At 46.4% G+C, this 18,699-nt stretch overlaps 1 protein-coding gene and 1 long non-coding RNA gene across 2 annotated transcripts in view; one reads left to right on the top strand and one right to left on the bottom strand.

Moving 5' to 3' along the window:
* Fam120a (family with sequence similarity 120 member A) overlaps positions 1–5,452 on the bottom strand; it is a 167,946-nt gene extending 162,494 nt beyond the window's left edge. The window contains exon 1 of the mRNA XM_078030623.1: positions 5,378–5,452. Coding sequence (XP_077886749.1) covers positions 5,378–5,437 — 60 coding nt within the window. The 5' untranslated portion in view covers positions 5,438–5,452. The remainder of the gene's footprint in view (positions 1–5,377) is intronic.
* On the top strand, positions 992–4,315 carry LOC144370017 (uncharacterized). Its single transcript, XR_013429937.1, has 3 exons — positions 992–1,182; positions 2,029–4,039; positions 4,145–4,315. It is a non-coding gene; the product is annotated as an uncharacterized LOC144370017 (long non-coding RNA).
* Positions 5,453–18,699: the final 13,247 nt, after the last annotated feature.

Genomic DNA, 18,699 nt, shown 5'->3' with positions numbered 1-18,699 from the left:
TGATGATTATTTTTGAGAAAATTTTCCTTTTACCTCTCCCAACGGCTGGATGTTTTTTTTAATCTCCAGATACACTGCAGTCTATTATTGTCAATGATTGAAACTTACCAGCTGTTGACTGTTGAAGGAGTCTTGGGTGGCTCCTGAATGTTCCTCACATCACCAGCCAATGCAGTGGGTGGTACCCACCACGCAAAGAGCCATTTGTAGAAATGTGCTCACCACAATTGCCAGTGGTCACGAGTCTCTCTTAAAAAGAAATCGCGCGCGCGCTCTCTCTCTCTCTCTCTCTCTCACACACACACACACACATACACACACACACACACACACACATATACACACAATGTTAAAAACTTAAAATTCTCATGGTTTGATCGATCTGGAATTAATGATTTCAATTCCCTTTTATTACTCAGACCAGAACAAATTCCTGTTAACTAATAACAATGTTCCAACTTTTGGGTTTAGTACAAATACCTAGGAACACATTGTTTCACTGAATACATCTGAGAGGCAGGTTGTTCATTGGTCCATTTCTTGATGTGAGCATTTTTTGTTGTTGTTGTGTGTCTGAGCAAAAGGGAATAGTCCTTCAGTTACGTGGTGCAGAGACCCAATGAAAGGGGAGGAATTCTGTTGTCCTAGGATGAGTCTCAGTCTCTCAGTGAGTTCACCTGGGCACTGAACTTCAAGGTGCTTCTCAGCCCAACTCCCCTCTTAGGTGAGACAGAATGGCGGGGGCACTGGAGTTGTGTGTATTTCCCTTCCTTGGGAGTCATTTGGCTTTAGCTCTGATAAAAACCACAGCAGGTCAGGTTTCTCTCAAGGGTGAGGCCTTGATAAGAGTAGAATGCTCTCATATTTTAAAATGTTTTTTAAAGGCAGGTCTCTTTCTTCTCCTCCTGCTGAGGTAAGAAGGAATTTTTCTGATATTCACCATAAGAACCTGGCAAGGCTCCAGGAGATAAATCTCATAAAAGTACAAGGTCCCCGGTGACGGGTGCCCTTGGAGTTTCTAGCTCCCAGCCTGTGGACAGTGAGGCTCCAGGATTCCATCAGAGTTCTGGCTCTCCGGCAGCTCTGGGCTCCTTCAGAGTTTCTCACCCTGGGGTTTCAAAGCTGCCTCTGTTGTGATTCTCAGTATCCATCTCCCCTATTTGAGAAGCAGCCGTTTACCCCGTGAGTAAATTCTCTGATAGATCGAAGAGTTGTTGGTTTTCAGGTTTTTCTCTGTTGTTAAGATAGAGTGATGATTTCCAAGCCCCTTACATATCAAACAGGAAACTTTACTTTCTCCCCTGCACCCAGCACTGGGTATCTTAAACTTGTGTTCCCCCAATCTTTTGGGATTGCATTTACATAGAAATTAGACTACTTCAAGTTTTCTCACGGATTGCTAATGCTTTGTTTTTTAAAAAATCTTTTGCATTATTATTTTAAATAATTTTTGTAGCTCTGTCTTTATGCTCCATAATCTTTCTCCCCCTACAACTTCTTAGGTGGTATGAATCTAATCCAACTTTTTTTTTTTTTTGGTACTGAGAATTGAATCCAGGGGTGCTTAACCACTGAGCCACATCCCCAGCCCTTTTTATATTTTATTTAGTGACAGGGCACGCTGAGTTGCTAAGTGCCTCGCTAAATTCCTGAGGTTGGCTTTGAACTTGCAATCCTCCTGCCTCAGCCTCCTGAGCTGCTGGGATTACAGGCATGTGCCACCATGCCCAGCACTAATCCAACCTATTTATTTATTTATTATTTTTTAGCTGTTGATGGACCTTTATTTTATTTGCTTATTTATATGTGGTGCTAGGAATCAAACCCAGTGCCTCACAGATATGAGGCAAGTGCTCCACTGCTGAGCTAAAATTCCAGCTTCAATTCATCATATTTTTATCTCACACATTTTTTGTTTTCATCCCTAATAGTTCAATTGGTCTTTACATCTTGCTCGTCTCTACTTAACATTTTAAACTTGCAGGATACAGTCACTGTTTTAATATCCTATCTGCTTTTTTCTATCAGAGGTGATGGTTTTGGGCCACCTGTGACTGGCTAGTCTTTTCATTGCAGAACCCTGCCTTCCTTCATCTTTGCTTGGTGAGTTTTTGTTGGATTCCAGCAATAGTGGACTTTATCGAGTTGAATGCTGAGTATTTCTGTTTTCCTGTACATATTCTGCAGCCTTTTCTGGGTTGCAGTTACCTGTGAGTCATTTGATCCTTTCTGGTCTTGCTTTTATGATCCAGGAAAGGGCCGAGTTTGGACTTGCTGTTCCCTATAGCTGAGGCCACCTCTCCCCGAGGGGCCTATGCAATGTCCTCTGAACCAGGGTGCCTTCCCGTCGGGCTGGTGGGAACAGGCACTATTGCTCACTCGATGTTCAGGAGCCCTGCATAGATCTGGCCTTTCCTCTGACTTCTCTGCTGAACTCTGTCCTCCATTTTCCTTGTGCTCCCTGGACTTTCAATTCTAGCCCCACTCCAGAGGCTCTGGGCTCTGCTGAGGCCCTCCTGCCCCTGCTGCTGCCTGGACACTGTCTTGGGGGGGAGTAAGCCAATGCCAGGCAGGGCTCAGCATCTTGGGTTCCTCTCTGTCAGCGATCTCTTTCCTTCATTGTGCTAACGACCACTAGGCCTGGAAATATTGTTCTTTATATTAATCTGCTGGAAGGAGACCCGGTTGGACTCCCCAGGTCGGCTGGGATCCTGCTGGGCCCAAGAACAGGTCCAAGAGAACGAAGCACTAAGAGTGGCCATCTTGGCATCAGAACGCATGGCACCGGATTCGGGCACCATGGTCGACCAGCTGGCCAGTTGCTGTGGGGATGGATGACAGGGTGATGGTCATTGGCTGGACTTTCTCACATGGGTGAGAAGCCAGACTCCTCCAATTGGTGTGCTTCAGGGTTCCTAGTGAGGCAGAAGGAGCATTTAAGTGGGGGAGCCATGCCTTTCTCACAGGTAAGGCTGGGAGAGCTCAAGCAGGTAACTGGGAACATGAGATGTGGCCACATGGGCACTGCAGGCCTCAGAGCACTGATCGAGACACATGGAGCCCGCCCAGCCCACCAGCGACAGACTCCCCAGAGCACACACTTCCTTTCCTTAGAGCTGCACACTGGCCCCTAATCAAGCCCCATGATGTCTCGCTGAAGAGGGGAGGAAGGAGGGTATTTCCACTAATGAGTGGCATTTTCTGAGGCTGCACACCATAAAAATTGATCCTCAGCTCCAAAGAGGAAGCACTGAAAGCCATCTGCCTCCTGAAGTGAAGGGGAAGGGACGTTCTTCTTGACTAAGTGCATGATCCTAAAGGTCAAGGTCTCTGGCATCCCCCCAGCAACCCTGATGCAGGAGGAGAGAGAGGAAGTTTGGAAGAAAGATAAACATGGAGACACAGCAGTCTGTGAATGACATGGAATTAGTTCTCTCTTGGCATGGGGGGGGGCTAGGTCCACAACTACAGGTAAATGAATGTCACATTCCTAATGCCAACCCGGTGTGTGCACAAAGCACCGTTAGTCCCTCTGAGATGCTGCATGGCGTGTGTCTTCCCTCTGGTGGGCTTGCTTCTGGGCCGCACCACTCTCTGTGCCTTGCCACCCCTCCCTGCCCCAGCCCCAATGCGGAGGATGCGCCATTAGAGCAGGACCTCCCTCACCTCTCACCCAGCGAACGGCCCTCCCTGCCCAACTCCCTTGAGCATCAGGCCTTGAGAAGGTGTGCAATCAGCCCTGGCTCCCCTGGGTCTGAGATGTGCGTGGCTTGCAGCTTGTCTCTGCCTGGATGGCACAGCAGGCTTGGCTTATTTTTACAAGTGCCACCAACTGTGAAATCACGTGCCAGCCACACAGCTTGCATTCGGGGCAATAAATAGAGGGAGCAAGTGCTAAGAGCATCCCATGGGGACTGTGAGCAGCTGCCCAGGATTGCCAGCCACACCCAGGCCCTACTTCAGCACAGAGAAGGCCCAAAGACATCACAGGCACAGCAGGCCACCAGAATAGACGGTAGAAGAAATAAAGGAAACAAAAGTAAGTCATACCATCTTATTGTGGGATTTTAAATGGATAAATAAGTATTTAGTTCAACTCTAAAATTCCATCCTTGATTTTTTTTTTAATTCTTTTTTTTTTTAGTTTTCGGCAGACACAACATCTTTGTATGTGGTGTTGAGGATTGAACCCGGGCCACACGCATGCCAGGCGAGCGCACTACCGCTTGAGCCACATCCCCAGCCTCATCCTTAAAATTTTTCCCGGATTTTTAAATATAGTCCCCCTAATTAAAAAAAAAAGTGTTTCATGCTATACTATTGGGCTGCAAATTCAATTTCAGTAAATAAGATTGCTTTTTAAAAAGTTACTAATGGTTGGGGCTGTCCATCAGTGCTTGTGTAGCATGAGGGAGGCCCTGGGTTCAACCCTCAGAACTGAAAAAAAAAATTAACCATTTAATCAGATAATTTGTTCATTATGAAAAATTAGAAAATATGAAAGATAAGCAAAAAAGATCACCTATAATCCTTAGATTAAGAAATGACAACTGTTAACATTTCAGTAGATTTCTTTGTAGCTTTTTCCTTTTATGCATACAAGTAAATAGAATTTCTTAAATAGAGACAGGATCATACTACAAATGTGGTTTTGTTGCTTGCTTTTTTTTTTTTTTTCATTTTTGGTTCTGTGACCAATTCTCTGCATCAATATTCTTCCATGTTATCACCTTAATGTCTACAAATTTGAGTGTACAAATGTGCTTTTGCTTACATGGATTGCATTGAAAATAGTTTTTTGAACTTTTGAAATAATCACAAACTCACAGAGAAGTTAAAAGCAGAATAAAAATGTTTTTCCTGAAGCACTTGAGAATTAGTTGCCAACCTGATACCCCTGAATATTTGAGGTGGTTTCTACACACACGCAAAACAACAATCAGAATGCAGAAGTGCACCGTGATAAATCACTGCTACCCAATTCTGAGAATCCATTCGTGTTCTACCAGTTGTCCCAATAATGCCCTCAGCAGCAAAGGGACCCCCGGGTCTCAGCAAAGACTCAGTAAGTCCTGGCCCCATGAAGAATAGAGATGGCCTGTGGCAAGTTGACCAGGTGGTATCATTAGTGGCAAGAGTGTACTGGGTCCCAGGGACTTGGGGCCACCCCATGTGCAGCTCTGACAAAGTAGCTGCGGAGGAGAGCTGGATGTGGCACACTCTCAGCTGCCCAGAAGCCTGGCCATGTCCTGGCTTCACACTGCACTGTATTAGATTATTCTGACCCCACATGACAGCTGCAATGTCACGCACGCTGACGGATTTCCAAACTGCCCTGACTTCCACTCTGTTCACATCCTGTGACAATACATCTTACCTGGAGGCTACTGAGAACACAGATGAGACGTGTGGTCTTCCAAGGCGTTCTTGACCCCATGGCCCTGATAAAATAGAAGAAGAAACATATTTTATATCATGACCTACTACAAACAAATATATAATCCAAGTCACTGAAACTAACAAGATCAACCCTGGTTGTCAGTAATTAACCCTATTTTCTATCCCCTTCTATTTCCTTTTTTTCAAAAAAATGCTGTGGTGATCCATCAAATTGATTTCATAGCTAACTAGTGGGCTGTGGTGGTGTCTAGTTTGAAAGTCACTGTTAGGTGGAAGATTGATGGGGAACGTTATAATGACCTGAATCAGGGTGACGACGTATTGACACCCCTAAACATGGGACGTCATGTGCCCCTGGTGGAGCTATTGCATATACCCAGAAACTGTCGTCACATAAATCTAATCAAGGACATATAGAGACAGATGTTATGGTTTAGATGTGAGGTGTCCCCCAAAAACTCATGTATGAGGCAGTGCAAGAAGGTTTAGAGGTGAAATGATTGGGTTCTGAGAGCCTTAACCCAATCAGTGCATTAGTCCCTGATGGGGGTTCACTGAGTGGTAACACTAGGGGGGTAGGGTGTGGCTGGAGGAGGTGGGTCCAGGGACCTGTCTTTGGGGTACGTATTTTGTCCTGGTGGAGCAGAGATCTCGATTTCTCTTCTTCCGATCATCAAGTGAGCCGCTTCCCTCGACCACACTCTTCTGCCATGATGCCCTGCCTCACCTGGGGTCCCTACGAATGGAACCGGCCGTCTATGGACGCAGACCTCTCAAACTGTGAGCCCCAAATAAAATTCTCCTCCTCTGAAATTGTTCTTGTCAGGTCTTTTGGTCACAGCAACAAAAAAGCTGACTAAAAAAACAGGCAAAATGACAACATGAGGAAACAGCTTACTCTACGTGAGTCTTTCTACAGGACAAAAATGACCTGTTTTTTTTTTTCTTTTTGTCTTTCCACATCTTTTTATTGGTGCATTGTAGTTATACACAGTGATGGGATTTTTTTTACATATTCACACATGCACACGGTATAACAATATAATTTGGCCAATATCACCCGCCCAGGGTTTCCCACCTCCCTTCCCATCTCCCACCCCCTGGGCCCTTTCTTCTACTGATCTCCCCTTGATTTTCATGTGAATCAACCCCCACCTTTCTTTTCCTTTTTTTCTCTCTAGCTTCTGCTTATGAGAGGAAATATGTGACCCTTGACCTTCTAAGTTTATTTATTTCACTTCACATAATGGTCTCTAGTTCCATCCATTTTCCTACAAATAATAATTTTCTTTTTCTTTTAAATATTTTTTTAGTTGTTGATAGACCTTTCTTTTATTTATTTATATGTGGTGCTGAGAATCAAACCCAGTGCCTCACACATGCCAGGCAAGTGCGCTGCCACTGAGCCACAGCCCCAGCACCTTATTTTTGTTTATAGCTGAATGAAACTCCATTGTGTGTACGTACCATATTTTCTTCATCCATTTATTCATTGATGGGCACCCAAGGTGGTTCCATAGCTTGGCTATTGTGAGCTGTGTTGCTATAAACACCGATATGGCTGTGTCACTACCGTATGATGACTTCGTTTCTTTAGGATACATACCAAGGTGTGGCAGAGCTGGGTCATACGGTGGTTCCATGCCCAGTCTTTTGAGGAAACTCCGTACTAAAAAACTCCTACGGCGGTGGGGCAGCGGGGCTGGAGTTGTGGCTCAGTGGCAGAGCACTTGCCTTGCATGCGTGAGGCCCTGGGTTCGATCCTCAGCACCACAAAAGAATAAATAAAAGTGAAGATACTGTGTTCATCTACAATTAAAAAAATATATAAAAAACTCCTACGGATGAGAAAAGACCTGAGTCAAATGCAACCTGTGGACTTGGTTCTGATTCCAATTCAAACAAAGCATCTGTAAAAAGAAAATGTTGAGACAATTGGGAAATTAGAATATGAACTGAAGATAAAATGATATCAAGCAACCAATGTTATTTTTGTTAGAGATTCACATACATTGCATACATTCTAAGTGGACTGACACAGAATCTGCGGGTTCCTTTCAAAAGCCATGGAAAAAGAAAAGGAAAAGCAGAAAGAATGAGAGGGAGACGGAACGTGGTTAGAAAAAAGTGAATCACTTTGGGGCAGGGTATGGGAATGTGGGGACTCGTTACATTACCTCTCTATGTGTATTTGCCATTTTCTATAATAAAAATTCTTAAAGGAATTTTTAAAAAGGTGTGAATTAGAAAAAAGAAATCCAATTTAAGTTCTGGTTATATCACCTGCGTGACATAAAATGTTGACTCTTTAAAACGTGAGCTTGAACTTCTAACACAATCTGTGTTCACCCAGCCACGGACATTTCCATCCATGCTGCTGATAGTAAAGTAGCTGTAATGGAATTTTGATGGAGCATAAGAAATAAAATTAAGTGAATGGAAACTTTGGCCCAAGAGGCAGCAGACAAAGGCACAGAAAATCTCCTCCTCTTCCGGGCCCTGGCAGGGGCAGGCCCAGAGCAGTCACTAGCTGGCCTGGTGTGGGGTCACCGAGCGACTGAACCTCTCAGCTCCGGCTGTGGGAGGAATCATGGCATGGTGCCCAAAGCGGCTCTGCTGGAGAGACCACTGTGGCTCTCCTGTCCAGTGCCATCTGATTGGCCCTTCAGGGGCCTGTGAGTTGAGGCTTCCCCAGGACTCGAGGCCCTGGGTGCCAGTAGTGCCATGTGGTCAGGCCCAGGTCCCCTTGTTCATACTGACGCCAGTGTCTGCCCAGCCAGACCCGCAGTCTCTGCGCAGGGGCCTTCGCAGCAAGTCTAACAGGCCTCTGGGAGAGAGGGAGGGGAAGCTGCAAGAAGGAAAGGGCACAAGAGGTCTTTGTGAGTCCTAAAGAAGAACACTGTCACCTTGCACTCGGCCACCCATCAAGCAGCACAGACACACACAGGCACACACAGAGGCACACACACACACACACACAGACACACACACACATACACACACACAGGCACACACAGAGGCACACACACACACACACAGACACACACACACATACACACACAGAGGCACACACACAAGCACACACACACAAGCACACACTCAGATACACACACAGAAGCATGTATACAGACTCACAAATAGGCACACACAGGCATACACACACAGAGACACACCCCCCCCACACACACACACACACATCAGCATTGGCAGTGTGACCTTGACACTGCACACTGTGGGAGGTTAGGCACACATTTTTGTTGTGTGTGTCGCACGTGCCTGAAGGACCTGGATGATTTTGTGTCCCAAGGGCCCAGGGCAGTGCCACCTCCCCTGGTGGTTTGGCCAGAGACCCATGGAACAGAGTGATGAGGAGAAACCTGAAGGGCTCACGGATCCAGGTGGGGCCTGGCACTCCAAGTTGCATGGTCCCCTCAGGAGGCCAGTGCGGGTGACGTGGGGCTCTTCCTGCACGTCTGGTGGTAACCCTACCTCTGAGCCTGATGGCCCAGGGCACCAGGGACAGGAGGAAGCCCCCCCTACATGCCTGGTGACTCACATTTGGCTTACCCTCTCGTATCGGAGCTCTCTTGCCTGCTCCTTCCCGCTCTGACCTCATGGAGAAGCAGTAGAGGCAGCGACCAGCGGGCATCAGGACCACTCAGGAAGCAGTGCATGGGGGAGGCCGCAGGGCACTCGTCATGCTGGACTTGGGTCACCTGGTTGGAGCTGGAGTGGTGCAGAGGCACAGCAGGCAAAGGGACTCCACAGGAGTTGGTGGCCAGCAGGCAGCACAGAGACCCCACAGATGCCCTGTGGACAGGGCTTCCGGCAGTGGCTCTGGTGGCCCACGTCCTAGGCCCCTCTGGCAAGGCTTCTCCCTGCCCCAAGGGTGCTTCCTCCCGGACCTGCACTCCCTCTCATTGTCCCTGCCAGTGCCTGCTGCCTCCAGGCAGAATCTTCTAGTTCTTCCTTGCTCAGCTGTGCTGTCCTCACCTGATTCGGTGCATCCAGGAGCACTGTCTTGTCCCTACAGCTTACCCACACCCTTGCTGTGGGGCCACGTCACACTGAATGAAATGCCAGATTCGTGTTCCCTGTGTCACCCTGATTCCTTGTTGCTGTGGTCCGAGTTAGGCCTCAGGCCTTCTTTTGGTCTTTTCGGGAACTTGCGTTTGCTGAGTCAAGGACATCTGGTAAGGACAAATGACTCAGCAGGTAGCTGTGTGACTCAGAAGGGGTTTTCCAAGGACCAGGGTCACCCCCCACTTTGGACAGACCCTGCTCTGAAGTTCAGGCTGATGTTTCAAAAAAAGAGTCACATCAGTTTCTCATCAGGAGGAGCCAAGCTTTACCTTGGACCTCTGTCCCCCAGAACCGTGAGACAGTGAACTTCCTTGATTAAACCAGCTTGTGGGACTTAGTTTCATGCCCCGCTTAGTAACAACTTAGGGGAAAACCAAGGCTCAGGGCGGTTCAGTGACTTGCCTGAAGCTCTGTAGCCAGTGGGAGGTGAAGGGGTCACTCTGACCTCCAGCCCACGGGGACCCACGGGCACTGGCTTTCCTCTACAGGGTGGGCCCCACGCCCCAAGGTCTTCCTTTCTCTGAGAGAAGGAAGCAGGAGGAAGCTGCCCAGAAGAAATGGAAGCTTGTGGGCCCCCCGGGGCAGCCTTCCCCTGCCTCCCCCACCCTCGGTGACCCCCAGGTCTGCGCCTCAGCTGGCACTGGGCCGGCACACTGATGTCTGCTGCTGGCTGACCCTATGTTCTTGCTTTTTGCTTCTGGCCAGCTCTGGCCTCTGCCCTGTGGTAGGGGACACTCCTTGCTCTTGGCTCTGGGTCCTCTACTCCAAGTAATGCTGCCTTTCCCAGGATTAGAGGAGCCAGGCCTGGTGCAGGGGTGGGGACAAGGACGAGTTCAGAACCAGCGAGCAGCATTGATTCCATAATGGATTGCCGTCTCGGGCTTTGATGAACGAACCCTCTGCTCCAAGACTACATGTCCTGACAGGAAAAGTTTTCTAGAATCGTGGTGAGGGGATCAGTGGTCAGGTCACCAAGCACTGGGCTAATGCTGGGTGTACTTTGTCTTACTCAAAGCTCTCCACAGCATTGCAGGAAGAGGTGACATTTCCTGTTTTATGGAAGAGCAACCTGAGGCTCAGAGAGAGAGGGGCCAATATCCTGAGATTAGAAATCTGGAACCGGAAAACCAGGCTCAGAGGACAGGGCACACACCTCTCAAGGCCCCTCAATTAGGCCTCTGGACAGTGGCCATTTGTGCAAAGGTACTTGCTGCTGGTACCTCCAGGACCCAGAGGACCCAAAGGGGAGGCAGTTCCCTAGGTCAGGGCCCACTGTGAAGCTGGACTCTGACGGTTACACGGCTACCAGGGTGTGGGCTGTCCTGGCATGCCACAGAGGACCCTGTACCAGACTCGCTCTGTTGGCTACTGTGGAAAAACAGGGATCAGACCTACCTTTTCCTCTAAAATAGCAAATAAATGACAGATGAAGACAGACAGGTGACTGATAGAGGATATCAAAGGCTGTCGTGGGTCCATGGTTTCAGAGGTTTATTTAGCCCATGATCAGCCAACTTCAGTTAGAGAATCAGAGATCAGAGAGGCAAAGTCACGGGTCAGGTGCACTAAGCGGGGCAGGAACGGGCCTGGAATGCAGGTCAACCTCTCTCACTGCTCAGTCTCACTGGCCAGTCCCTGTCACTGGTCATCCCTCCCATGTTCCAGCCTGAGTCTGGGAGCTGTAATGTGGAAGATGAGGCCTAAGCTCTGAGGATTTGTAGGAGGGACCTCTGAGACATCCTTTGGGAGCATCCTTCGTTACTGACCCTTGACCTTCTGGACTCCTTTCCGCCTGCAGATAACTATTTTTTTCCCTTAGAAACCGACCAACATGTCCTGGTTTACATTCTCCTTTCAAGTCTGACATTTTAAATGTGGGGGTGGGGAGTTGAGGGAGGGAAGGAGCAGGAGAGGCTGTAAGAGAGGGGAAAATCACTTTTGGACTGAAACAAACAAACAAAAAAATCCAAGAATGAAGTTAAAAAAGTCATGTGACACACTCAGCCCCATCCGGAGTCACAACATTTCAAATGGAACACAGGATTAATACCACGGCACAGAGGAACACATGTGAGACCACAGCTCCCCTCCATTCACCTTGTCCATAGACAGGCACCGGGAGCATCGGCATTCAGGGGAGCCGGTCCCTGTCCACAGACCTGCAGCAAGCCCTTCCACCTCTTTGAGCTTCAGGGTCCCCATGTCACCTCACTGGAGGGAAAATCAGGCCATCTCAAGGATTAAAAGAGATGGTGCATGTGCCATTTTCACAGCCTGGCCATAAGCTGTCACTGGTATGGTGATCTGTTGATGTCACTCTGCAAAACCAGGACTCACATGCGAAGCCTGAAGGGCATCCACTCAAACAACTGAGCCATTAAAAGTGACCATGAGAAAACTCGGTCCTTTCCTTTGGTTTCTCTGAAAACAACTCAGCACCACAGCAGGTCACAGGGATCCCCAGGGGAGTGTGAGATGACTTTAGGTGGACAGTCTTACTTTCAGAGTTGTGCAATTTCTTTATAGTTTTATGCAACATGCAGTGCTTCATGTTTACTTACACATTGACACTCAGTTTTTTTTTTCATTTATAAACATGCATTGAATAATTCATTGAACCTAGACTCTGGTGCTAGTGGCATTGATGTGACATGCAATGTACACCGAACTGAATTGTATGACATTCTGTCTTTAGATGGTTCTTTTTAATTACACATAATCAGGATTCATCTTTGTTGTGGTAGATGGACACAATACCTTTATATGGTGCTGAGGACCAAACCCAGAGCCTCTCACGTGGGGGGCAAGTGCTGTACACTGAGCGACAGCCCCAGCCCCACAGGATTGATCTTGACATAATTACAAAAGCAATTGATATAACCTGCTCTAATTCAGTCCCCAGTACTCTCCTTTCCCTCCCCTCCTCCCGCTGCTCCCTTCCCACTACTCTAACGATCTTTCAGCTGTTTACTTATGGGTATGTTTTTTTCTCATTTGTGTCTTGTGTATAATGGTGAGAGTCACTGTGGAATATTCACGTAAGTACGTAGGAAAGTTAGGTCCCTCCACTGTTTTTCCCATTATCTTGTCCTTTCTTCCCCCACCTTTCCCAATCCCCTTCCTCTTCTCCCTGGATTTTTAATTGTGTGTGTGTGTGTGTGTGTGTGTGTGTGTGTGTGTGTGTGTGTGATTGTAGATGAACAGCGTGTTGCAATTTTATTTGCTTATTTTTGTATGTGCTACTAAGGACTGAACCCAGCGCCTCATGTGTGCTAGGCAAGCCACCTGCCACTGAGCCCTAGCCCCAGCCCCTCCCTTGATCTTTGATGAATTCTACTTCACCCTTTTCTTTTCTTTTCTTTTCTTTCCTTCCTTCTTTCTTTTTTCTTGTTTTGGACTAGTTTCTGCATATCAGAGAAAATTTTGACCTTTGACTTTCTGGATCTGGCTTATTTCACTTAGCAATGATGACCTCAGTTCCATCTATTTACTGGTAAATGCCATAAAGCCATTTTTCTTTAGGGCTGGGTAATACTCCGTTGTATATATGTACATTTTCTTTATCCACTTATCTGTTGATGGACATTTAGGTTGGTTCCATAACTTGGCTATTGTGACTTGTGCTGCTATAAACATTGATGTGGCTGCATCCTATAACATGCTGATTTTAGATTTGGGGGAGGAGGTACCCCGGATTGAACTCAGGGGCACTTGACCACTGAGCCACATCCCCAGCCCTTCGTTTTTTTTGTATTTCATTTAGAGATAGGGTCTCACTGAGTTGCCTAGTACCTCACTTTTGCTGAGGCTGCCTAGAACCTGTGATCCGTGATTCTCCTGCCTCAGGCTCCCGAGCCACTGGATTACAGGCGTGTGCCACTGTGCCCGGCTGATTTTAGATCTTTTGATATACACCTAGGAGTGGGATAGCTGAGTCATACGGTAGTTCTATTCCTAATTTCTTTTCTGAGGAGTCTCCATACTGTTTTCCAGAGGGGTTGCACTAATTTACAGCACTACCAACAACATATGAGTGTAACCTTTTCCCGCACCCTCACCAACACTTATCATTTATATTCTTGAGAATTATCCTTCTGACTGGAGTGAGATGGAATCTGTGTAGGATTTCAATTTGCATTTTTGATTGTCAGGGATATTGAACACTTTCTTATATATTTGTTGGCCGTTTGTATTTCTTCTTTTGAGAAGTATATTTTTTAGTTCTTTTTTCCATTTATTAATTGGGTTGTTTGGGGGGTTTTTTTGGTGTTAAATTTTTTGAGTTCTTTATATATCCTGGATATGAATGCTCTATCAGAGGAGTAGCTGGTGAGAAACCAGCTTCTACTGCAAGGCCTGTCCAGAGGGAAGGGGCATGACCCTTGTCCTTGGAAAAACCCACAGACTGCTCCTAGGCACATCCCCACCCTGCTGAGTTGTTTAACAGGAAAGATCTGCGGTGTCAGGTGTCCCTGACTCAGTTATGCTAGGTGAGGACCCATAACAACCCCCTAACAACCACCAATCAGCATGAGACAGGGAAAATATCGGAAATGCCAGGTTTCAGTGATTGGTAACACGACTAGGCCACCCTGCAGTTTCATATACACTCTTGCAACCCCTAAGCCAATCAGTTCAAATGTATCCGCCACTTGAACTCACCCTTACTTGACTTGTTCCCGCCAGTGGATGTGCTAATCAATGCTAAGAGTTGTTCTTTGATTTTCCCACGGTGTGAAATGATTTGCTGTGTGATGTTGTGACGCACAGAGTAACCCTCCAAACCTATAAATCCTCACTGAACTAAATAAGGGTCAGGACTCACTCCCTGGGACCGCTGCGTCAGAAACGGTTGTGAGTCCAGGCTCGAGCTTGCAATAACGACTCTTGTGTGATTGCATCGGATTCGGTTCCTGGAGGTCGATTGGGGTCCCACGAATCTGGCATTACATCGGCAAAGATCTCCCATTCTGCAGGCTCTCTCTTCACACTCTTGTTTCCTTGCTGTGCAGAAATTTTTTAATTTGTTGCCATCCCACTTACTGATTTTTGGTTTTATTTCTTGCTCTTTAGGAATCTTGTTAGGGAGCATATATGTTTTAATGTGAATTAGAGAATATCATCAGCACAAATGATCATGTATATATATGCGCTGGGGATTGAACCCAGGGCCTTGTGCATGAGAGGCAAGCACTCGACCAACTGAGCTCTATCCCCAGCCCCACAAATGATTACATTCTAAGCTAACATACTACTGATGCAGTTTGGGACAAGGCTCTGTTGAGAATAATGAGTTGATTTAAAATTGACGTCAGGAATAGAAGAACTCAGATCACTTAGGACAAAAAGTTCTAAGCAGAATGCCTAATGACTAAAGTTTAGAAAATGCTCATTTAATCCAAATGTTATTGAAAGCATTTCCCTTTCTTCCCCAATCCCCACCCACCCCGGTACTACAGATTGAACCCAGGGTGCTTAACCACCAGACGACAGGGCCCCAGGCCCTTGTTTTTAGTAGTTTTGTGTGAGCAGCAGGGGCCAGGCGAAGTTTGCTGAGTCTGGCTTTGAACACATAGATTCTCCACCTCGGCCTCGAGCAGGAGAAGGGGCGTGAACACGTTTAAGAGAATACCTCATGTGTTTGTATCCTCACATAATCACTCACTTTAAGAATGGATTCTTTTTGCCCTGGACAGTAGTGCACACCTGTAATCCCAGTGGCTTGGGAGGCCGAGGTGGGAGAATTATGAGTTCTAAGCCAGACTCAGCAACTTAGTGAGACCCTGTGTCTACACAAAATATAAAAAAAAGGGCTGGGGCTGTGTCTTGGTGGTTAAGCACCCTGGGTTCAATCTGTAGTACAGGGGTGGGTGGGGATTGGGGAAGAAAAGAAAAGGATTATTTTAATAACCCTATAGAGAAACACGTCATCAGCAGAATCTGCAGCTTTGATGGAGGTGTTTCCCCGTCCAGGATGGTGACCTTGATTCATCGTGCCCTTTGAGCCCTGGAAATGTGGCTAGTGCAATTGAGGAACTGAATTTTTTTATTTGATCAGATTTTAATGAATTTAAATGTGAATAGCCACCCGTGGCCCTCAGCTTCCACAATGACAGGGCAGTTCTGGGCCGGGTGGCAAGGGCTTGTGAGACCTAACAACCTGTGGGGTGCACAGCACTAAAGGACTCATCGCTGACAGAGGAAAACACTAGAGTCGGGGGCCTGGCATCCCGCTCTCTCCACTGACTTAGCCTCTGCCCAGGCAGAACTGGGGGTGTGTGTGCGTGTGCATGCACGTGTGTGTGCTTTCTATGGCTCTTCTCTCTGCCTCTGTCTCCCTGTCTCCCTCTCCTCCTTACACCCCTACTCGGGGCAGGCCCTGTTTCCTGGCTGGACTCTGGTTGGTCTCAGCCTCTCTGTTCATCTTTAGGATTATTTTTCTGATTATTTAGCTTTTTTTTTTTTTTAAGGGATGTTCTGCCTAGCCATGTTGGTTTATTTTGTACTGAAAGCATGATTAGATGGTTGGAATTTATTTTTCAAGTTCTTTCCCACTCCCTCAAGGCAGTGGATTTAGATAGGCTCTCTTTCTATGAAATTTTCGGAATTAGTTCTTCTGTGTCTCGAAACTATTTGGCAGAACTCTGGTGCTCTTTCTTGGTCATGTACCAACTGTCATACCACAATCACTTCCTCTGCCAGTCTTATCACTTTTAATGCACTAAGGATTTCTTCCTCACAGAATACAATGAAGCCTGAAGCCACAGAAAGATGTGTGTAGTACCCTGCTAACTGCAAGAGCTTACAAGTAATAAATACATATTATGTAAACTTTTTATATATAGTATACATAAACAAGTAAAATATGCATGCAGAAAATGTACGTATAGATCATAAATATGCACATAGGCATTATATGTATTATATATGAAATAATTCAGGGTTTTTTTGGTTAGAAAGTATGTGTGTGTATATGTATTTGGTAGAAAATTCACTAAAACCATAACAATGTTTATCTCATTTTTTGTAGTCTTGTGTGTGACTTTTTTTACTTCCTTCTTTGGCTTATTTGAATTTCTTTTTTAAAAAATATTCTTTATTTATCAGTGGATCTTTTATTTATGTATTTGCTTGTTTATTTGTTTATATGCCATGCTGAGGATCGAACCCAGGGCCTCACATATGCCAGGCAGGCGCTCTACCACTGAGCAGTAACTCCAGCCCTGGAATTTCTTTATAAGGTTATTTTTAAATTCCAAGCATTATATATTGTTAATTTTTTCCCTAAAGCCCCTGACTTGACTTTTTGTCATAGCTACTTTTTATTTTATAGCTTTCTGTTCTTATTTCCTTTCTATTATCTTTATTCTTTTTTTTTTTTTTTTTTTTTTTTTAAAGAGAGAGGGAGAATTTTTAATATTTATTTTTTAGTTCTCGGCGGACACAACATCTTTGTTTGTATGTGGTGCTGAGGATCGAACCTGGGCCGCACGCATGCCAGGCGAGCGCGCTACCGCTTGAGCCACATCCCCAGCCCTATCTTTATTCTTTCCAAGAATTTTAACTCTGTTTTTAAATCCTGGTCTCCTCTGTGGAGGTCATGCTGGGCTCTCTCTTCTGTGCTGGTGGCTTCTTGTGGCTCCGAGTCCCTCCCAGCCTCCAAGCATGGCAGACAGTGCGAGCTGCGGCCATCGCCGAAGGCAGGAGAAGCAGAGGCGACACCTAGAGCCTGCCCACTGATCCCTGCTTGCCAACCAGGGGACCTGTGTCAGCTGGTCCTGCTCTGTGGAGGTTGGCCTCCTGGTGGTTGTTGCTTGGCCACACAAGATGGAAGGTAGGAGGGGATCCCGTGGAGCTGCTCCTGATGAGCCTCTTTCCCAGCTCACCACTCTCTGTTTGCCCCAAGCAGAACACTGTGTCTAAACACAAGACTTTTTCAATATTCCATCGTTGGTGAATCCCTTCAGGAACTTTGGGTCTATTCCCTATTCTTCAGGGTCCCAGCCCGCCGCCTCCCAGGTTGCTTTTGAGTTTGGCTTTGTGCAGTGTAGCCTCCACGATTTCACTCTCAGTTTTAGGTACTCATGGTCAACTAGAGTTAGAAAATATTAAGTGGAAAATTCCAGAAATAAGTAATTCAAAAGATTAAATTGGCATTGTTCTGGGTAGTATGATGAAATTTCAGTGTCCCACCCAGACTGTGAATTATCCTTTTGTCTAGTGTATCCAAGCTGTATATGCTACCCACCCGTTGATCACTTAGAAACTGCCTGTTATCAAATCAACTGTGGTGGCATCAAAATGCTTATGTTCAAGTGAACCTTATTTTATTTAATAATGGCCCTAAAGTTCAAAATATTATTACAGCGTATTTTATTTATTTATTTATTTTTAATATTTATTTATTTATTTTTTAGTTTTCGGAGGACACAACATCTTTGTATGTGGTGCTGAGGATCAAACCCGGGTCACACGCATGCCAGGCGAGCACGCTACCGCTTGAGCCACATCCCCAGCCCCATTACAGGGTATTTTAATTGTTCTATTTTATTATTAGTTGTTGTTAATCTCTTGCTGTGCTTAATTTGTAAATTAAACTTTTTCATAGGTATTTATGGATGGGTAGGAAAAAAATTGTGTACATAGGGTTTGATACTACCTATGGTTTCTGACATCCACTGGGGGGTCTTGGATAAGGAGGATTATTGTACTTAATTCTTGCATTTTTCTTTGGATCTGAAGGTGGGTAAGGTACTGTGCTGGGCCTGCTAGCCCAAAACAATGTTGTAATGAACAAATCTCATATGTCTCACGGAAAAGTTAGTGGAAATTGCCCAGGATTGCTTTGTTATCCTTCTAAGGGGTGGAGCTAAAGTTGAGGTGGTGTTATTTGGGTGCTGGCCTTTGGCCAAAGTTGACTTCCCACCGTAAGCTGCCTGCACAGGCCAGCTCCTAAGCCATCGGGAAAGCCACAGCCACACCTGGCCTCCCACTCAGTGCTGTCCCTGCTGCCCCACTTTGGGGGTGGCTGCTTCCTGCTCTGCTGCCCCCATGAGTTTCAATTCCCATGAAGGGATCTGGCCTCAGCCAGGCCAGCCCTGAGCCCACTCCCAGGGTCCCTTCGGGCCTCACCTGCTGGAGTCCCCCGAGGGAGGAAGTGTCCCTTTGAAAGCAACTTTCTTGTGGGAGTCTCCTGTGGCAGTCCTGAAGCAGGAG

This window comes from Ictidomys tridecemlineatus, chromosome 13 (assembly GCF_052094955.1).
Source record: "Ictidomys tridecemlineatus isolate mIctTri1 chromosome 13, mIctTri1.hap1, whole genome shotgun sequence".
Taxonomy (NCBI): Eukaryota; Metazoa; Chordata; class Mammalia; order Rodentia; family Sciuridae; genus Ictidomys; species Ictidomys tridecemlineatus.
The sequence above is the reverse complement of the archived record's forward strand: the minus strand, read 5'-3'. Positions and strand labels throughout refer to the sequence as shown.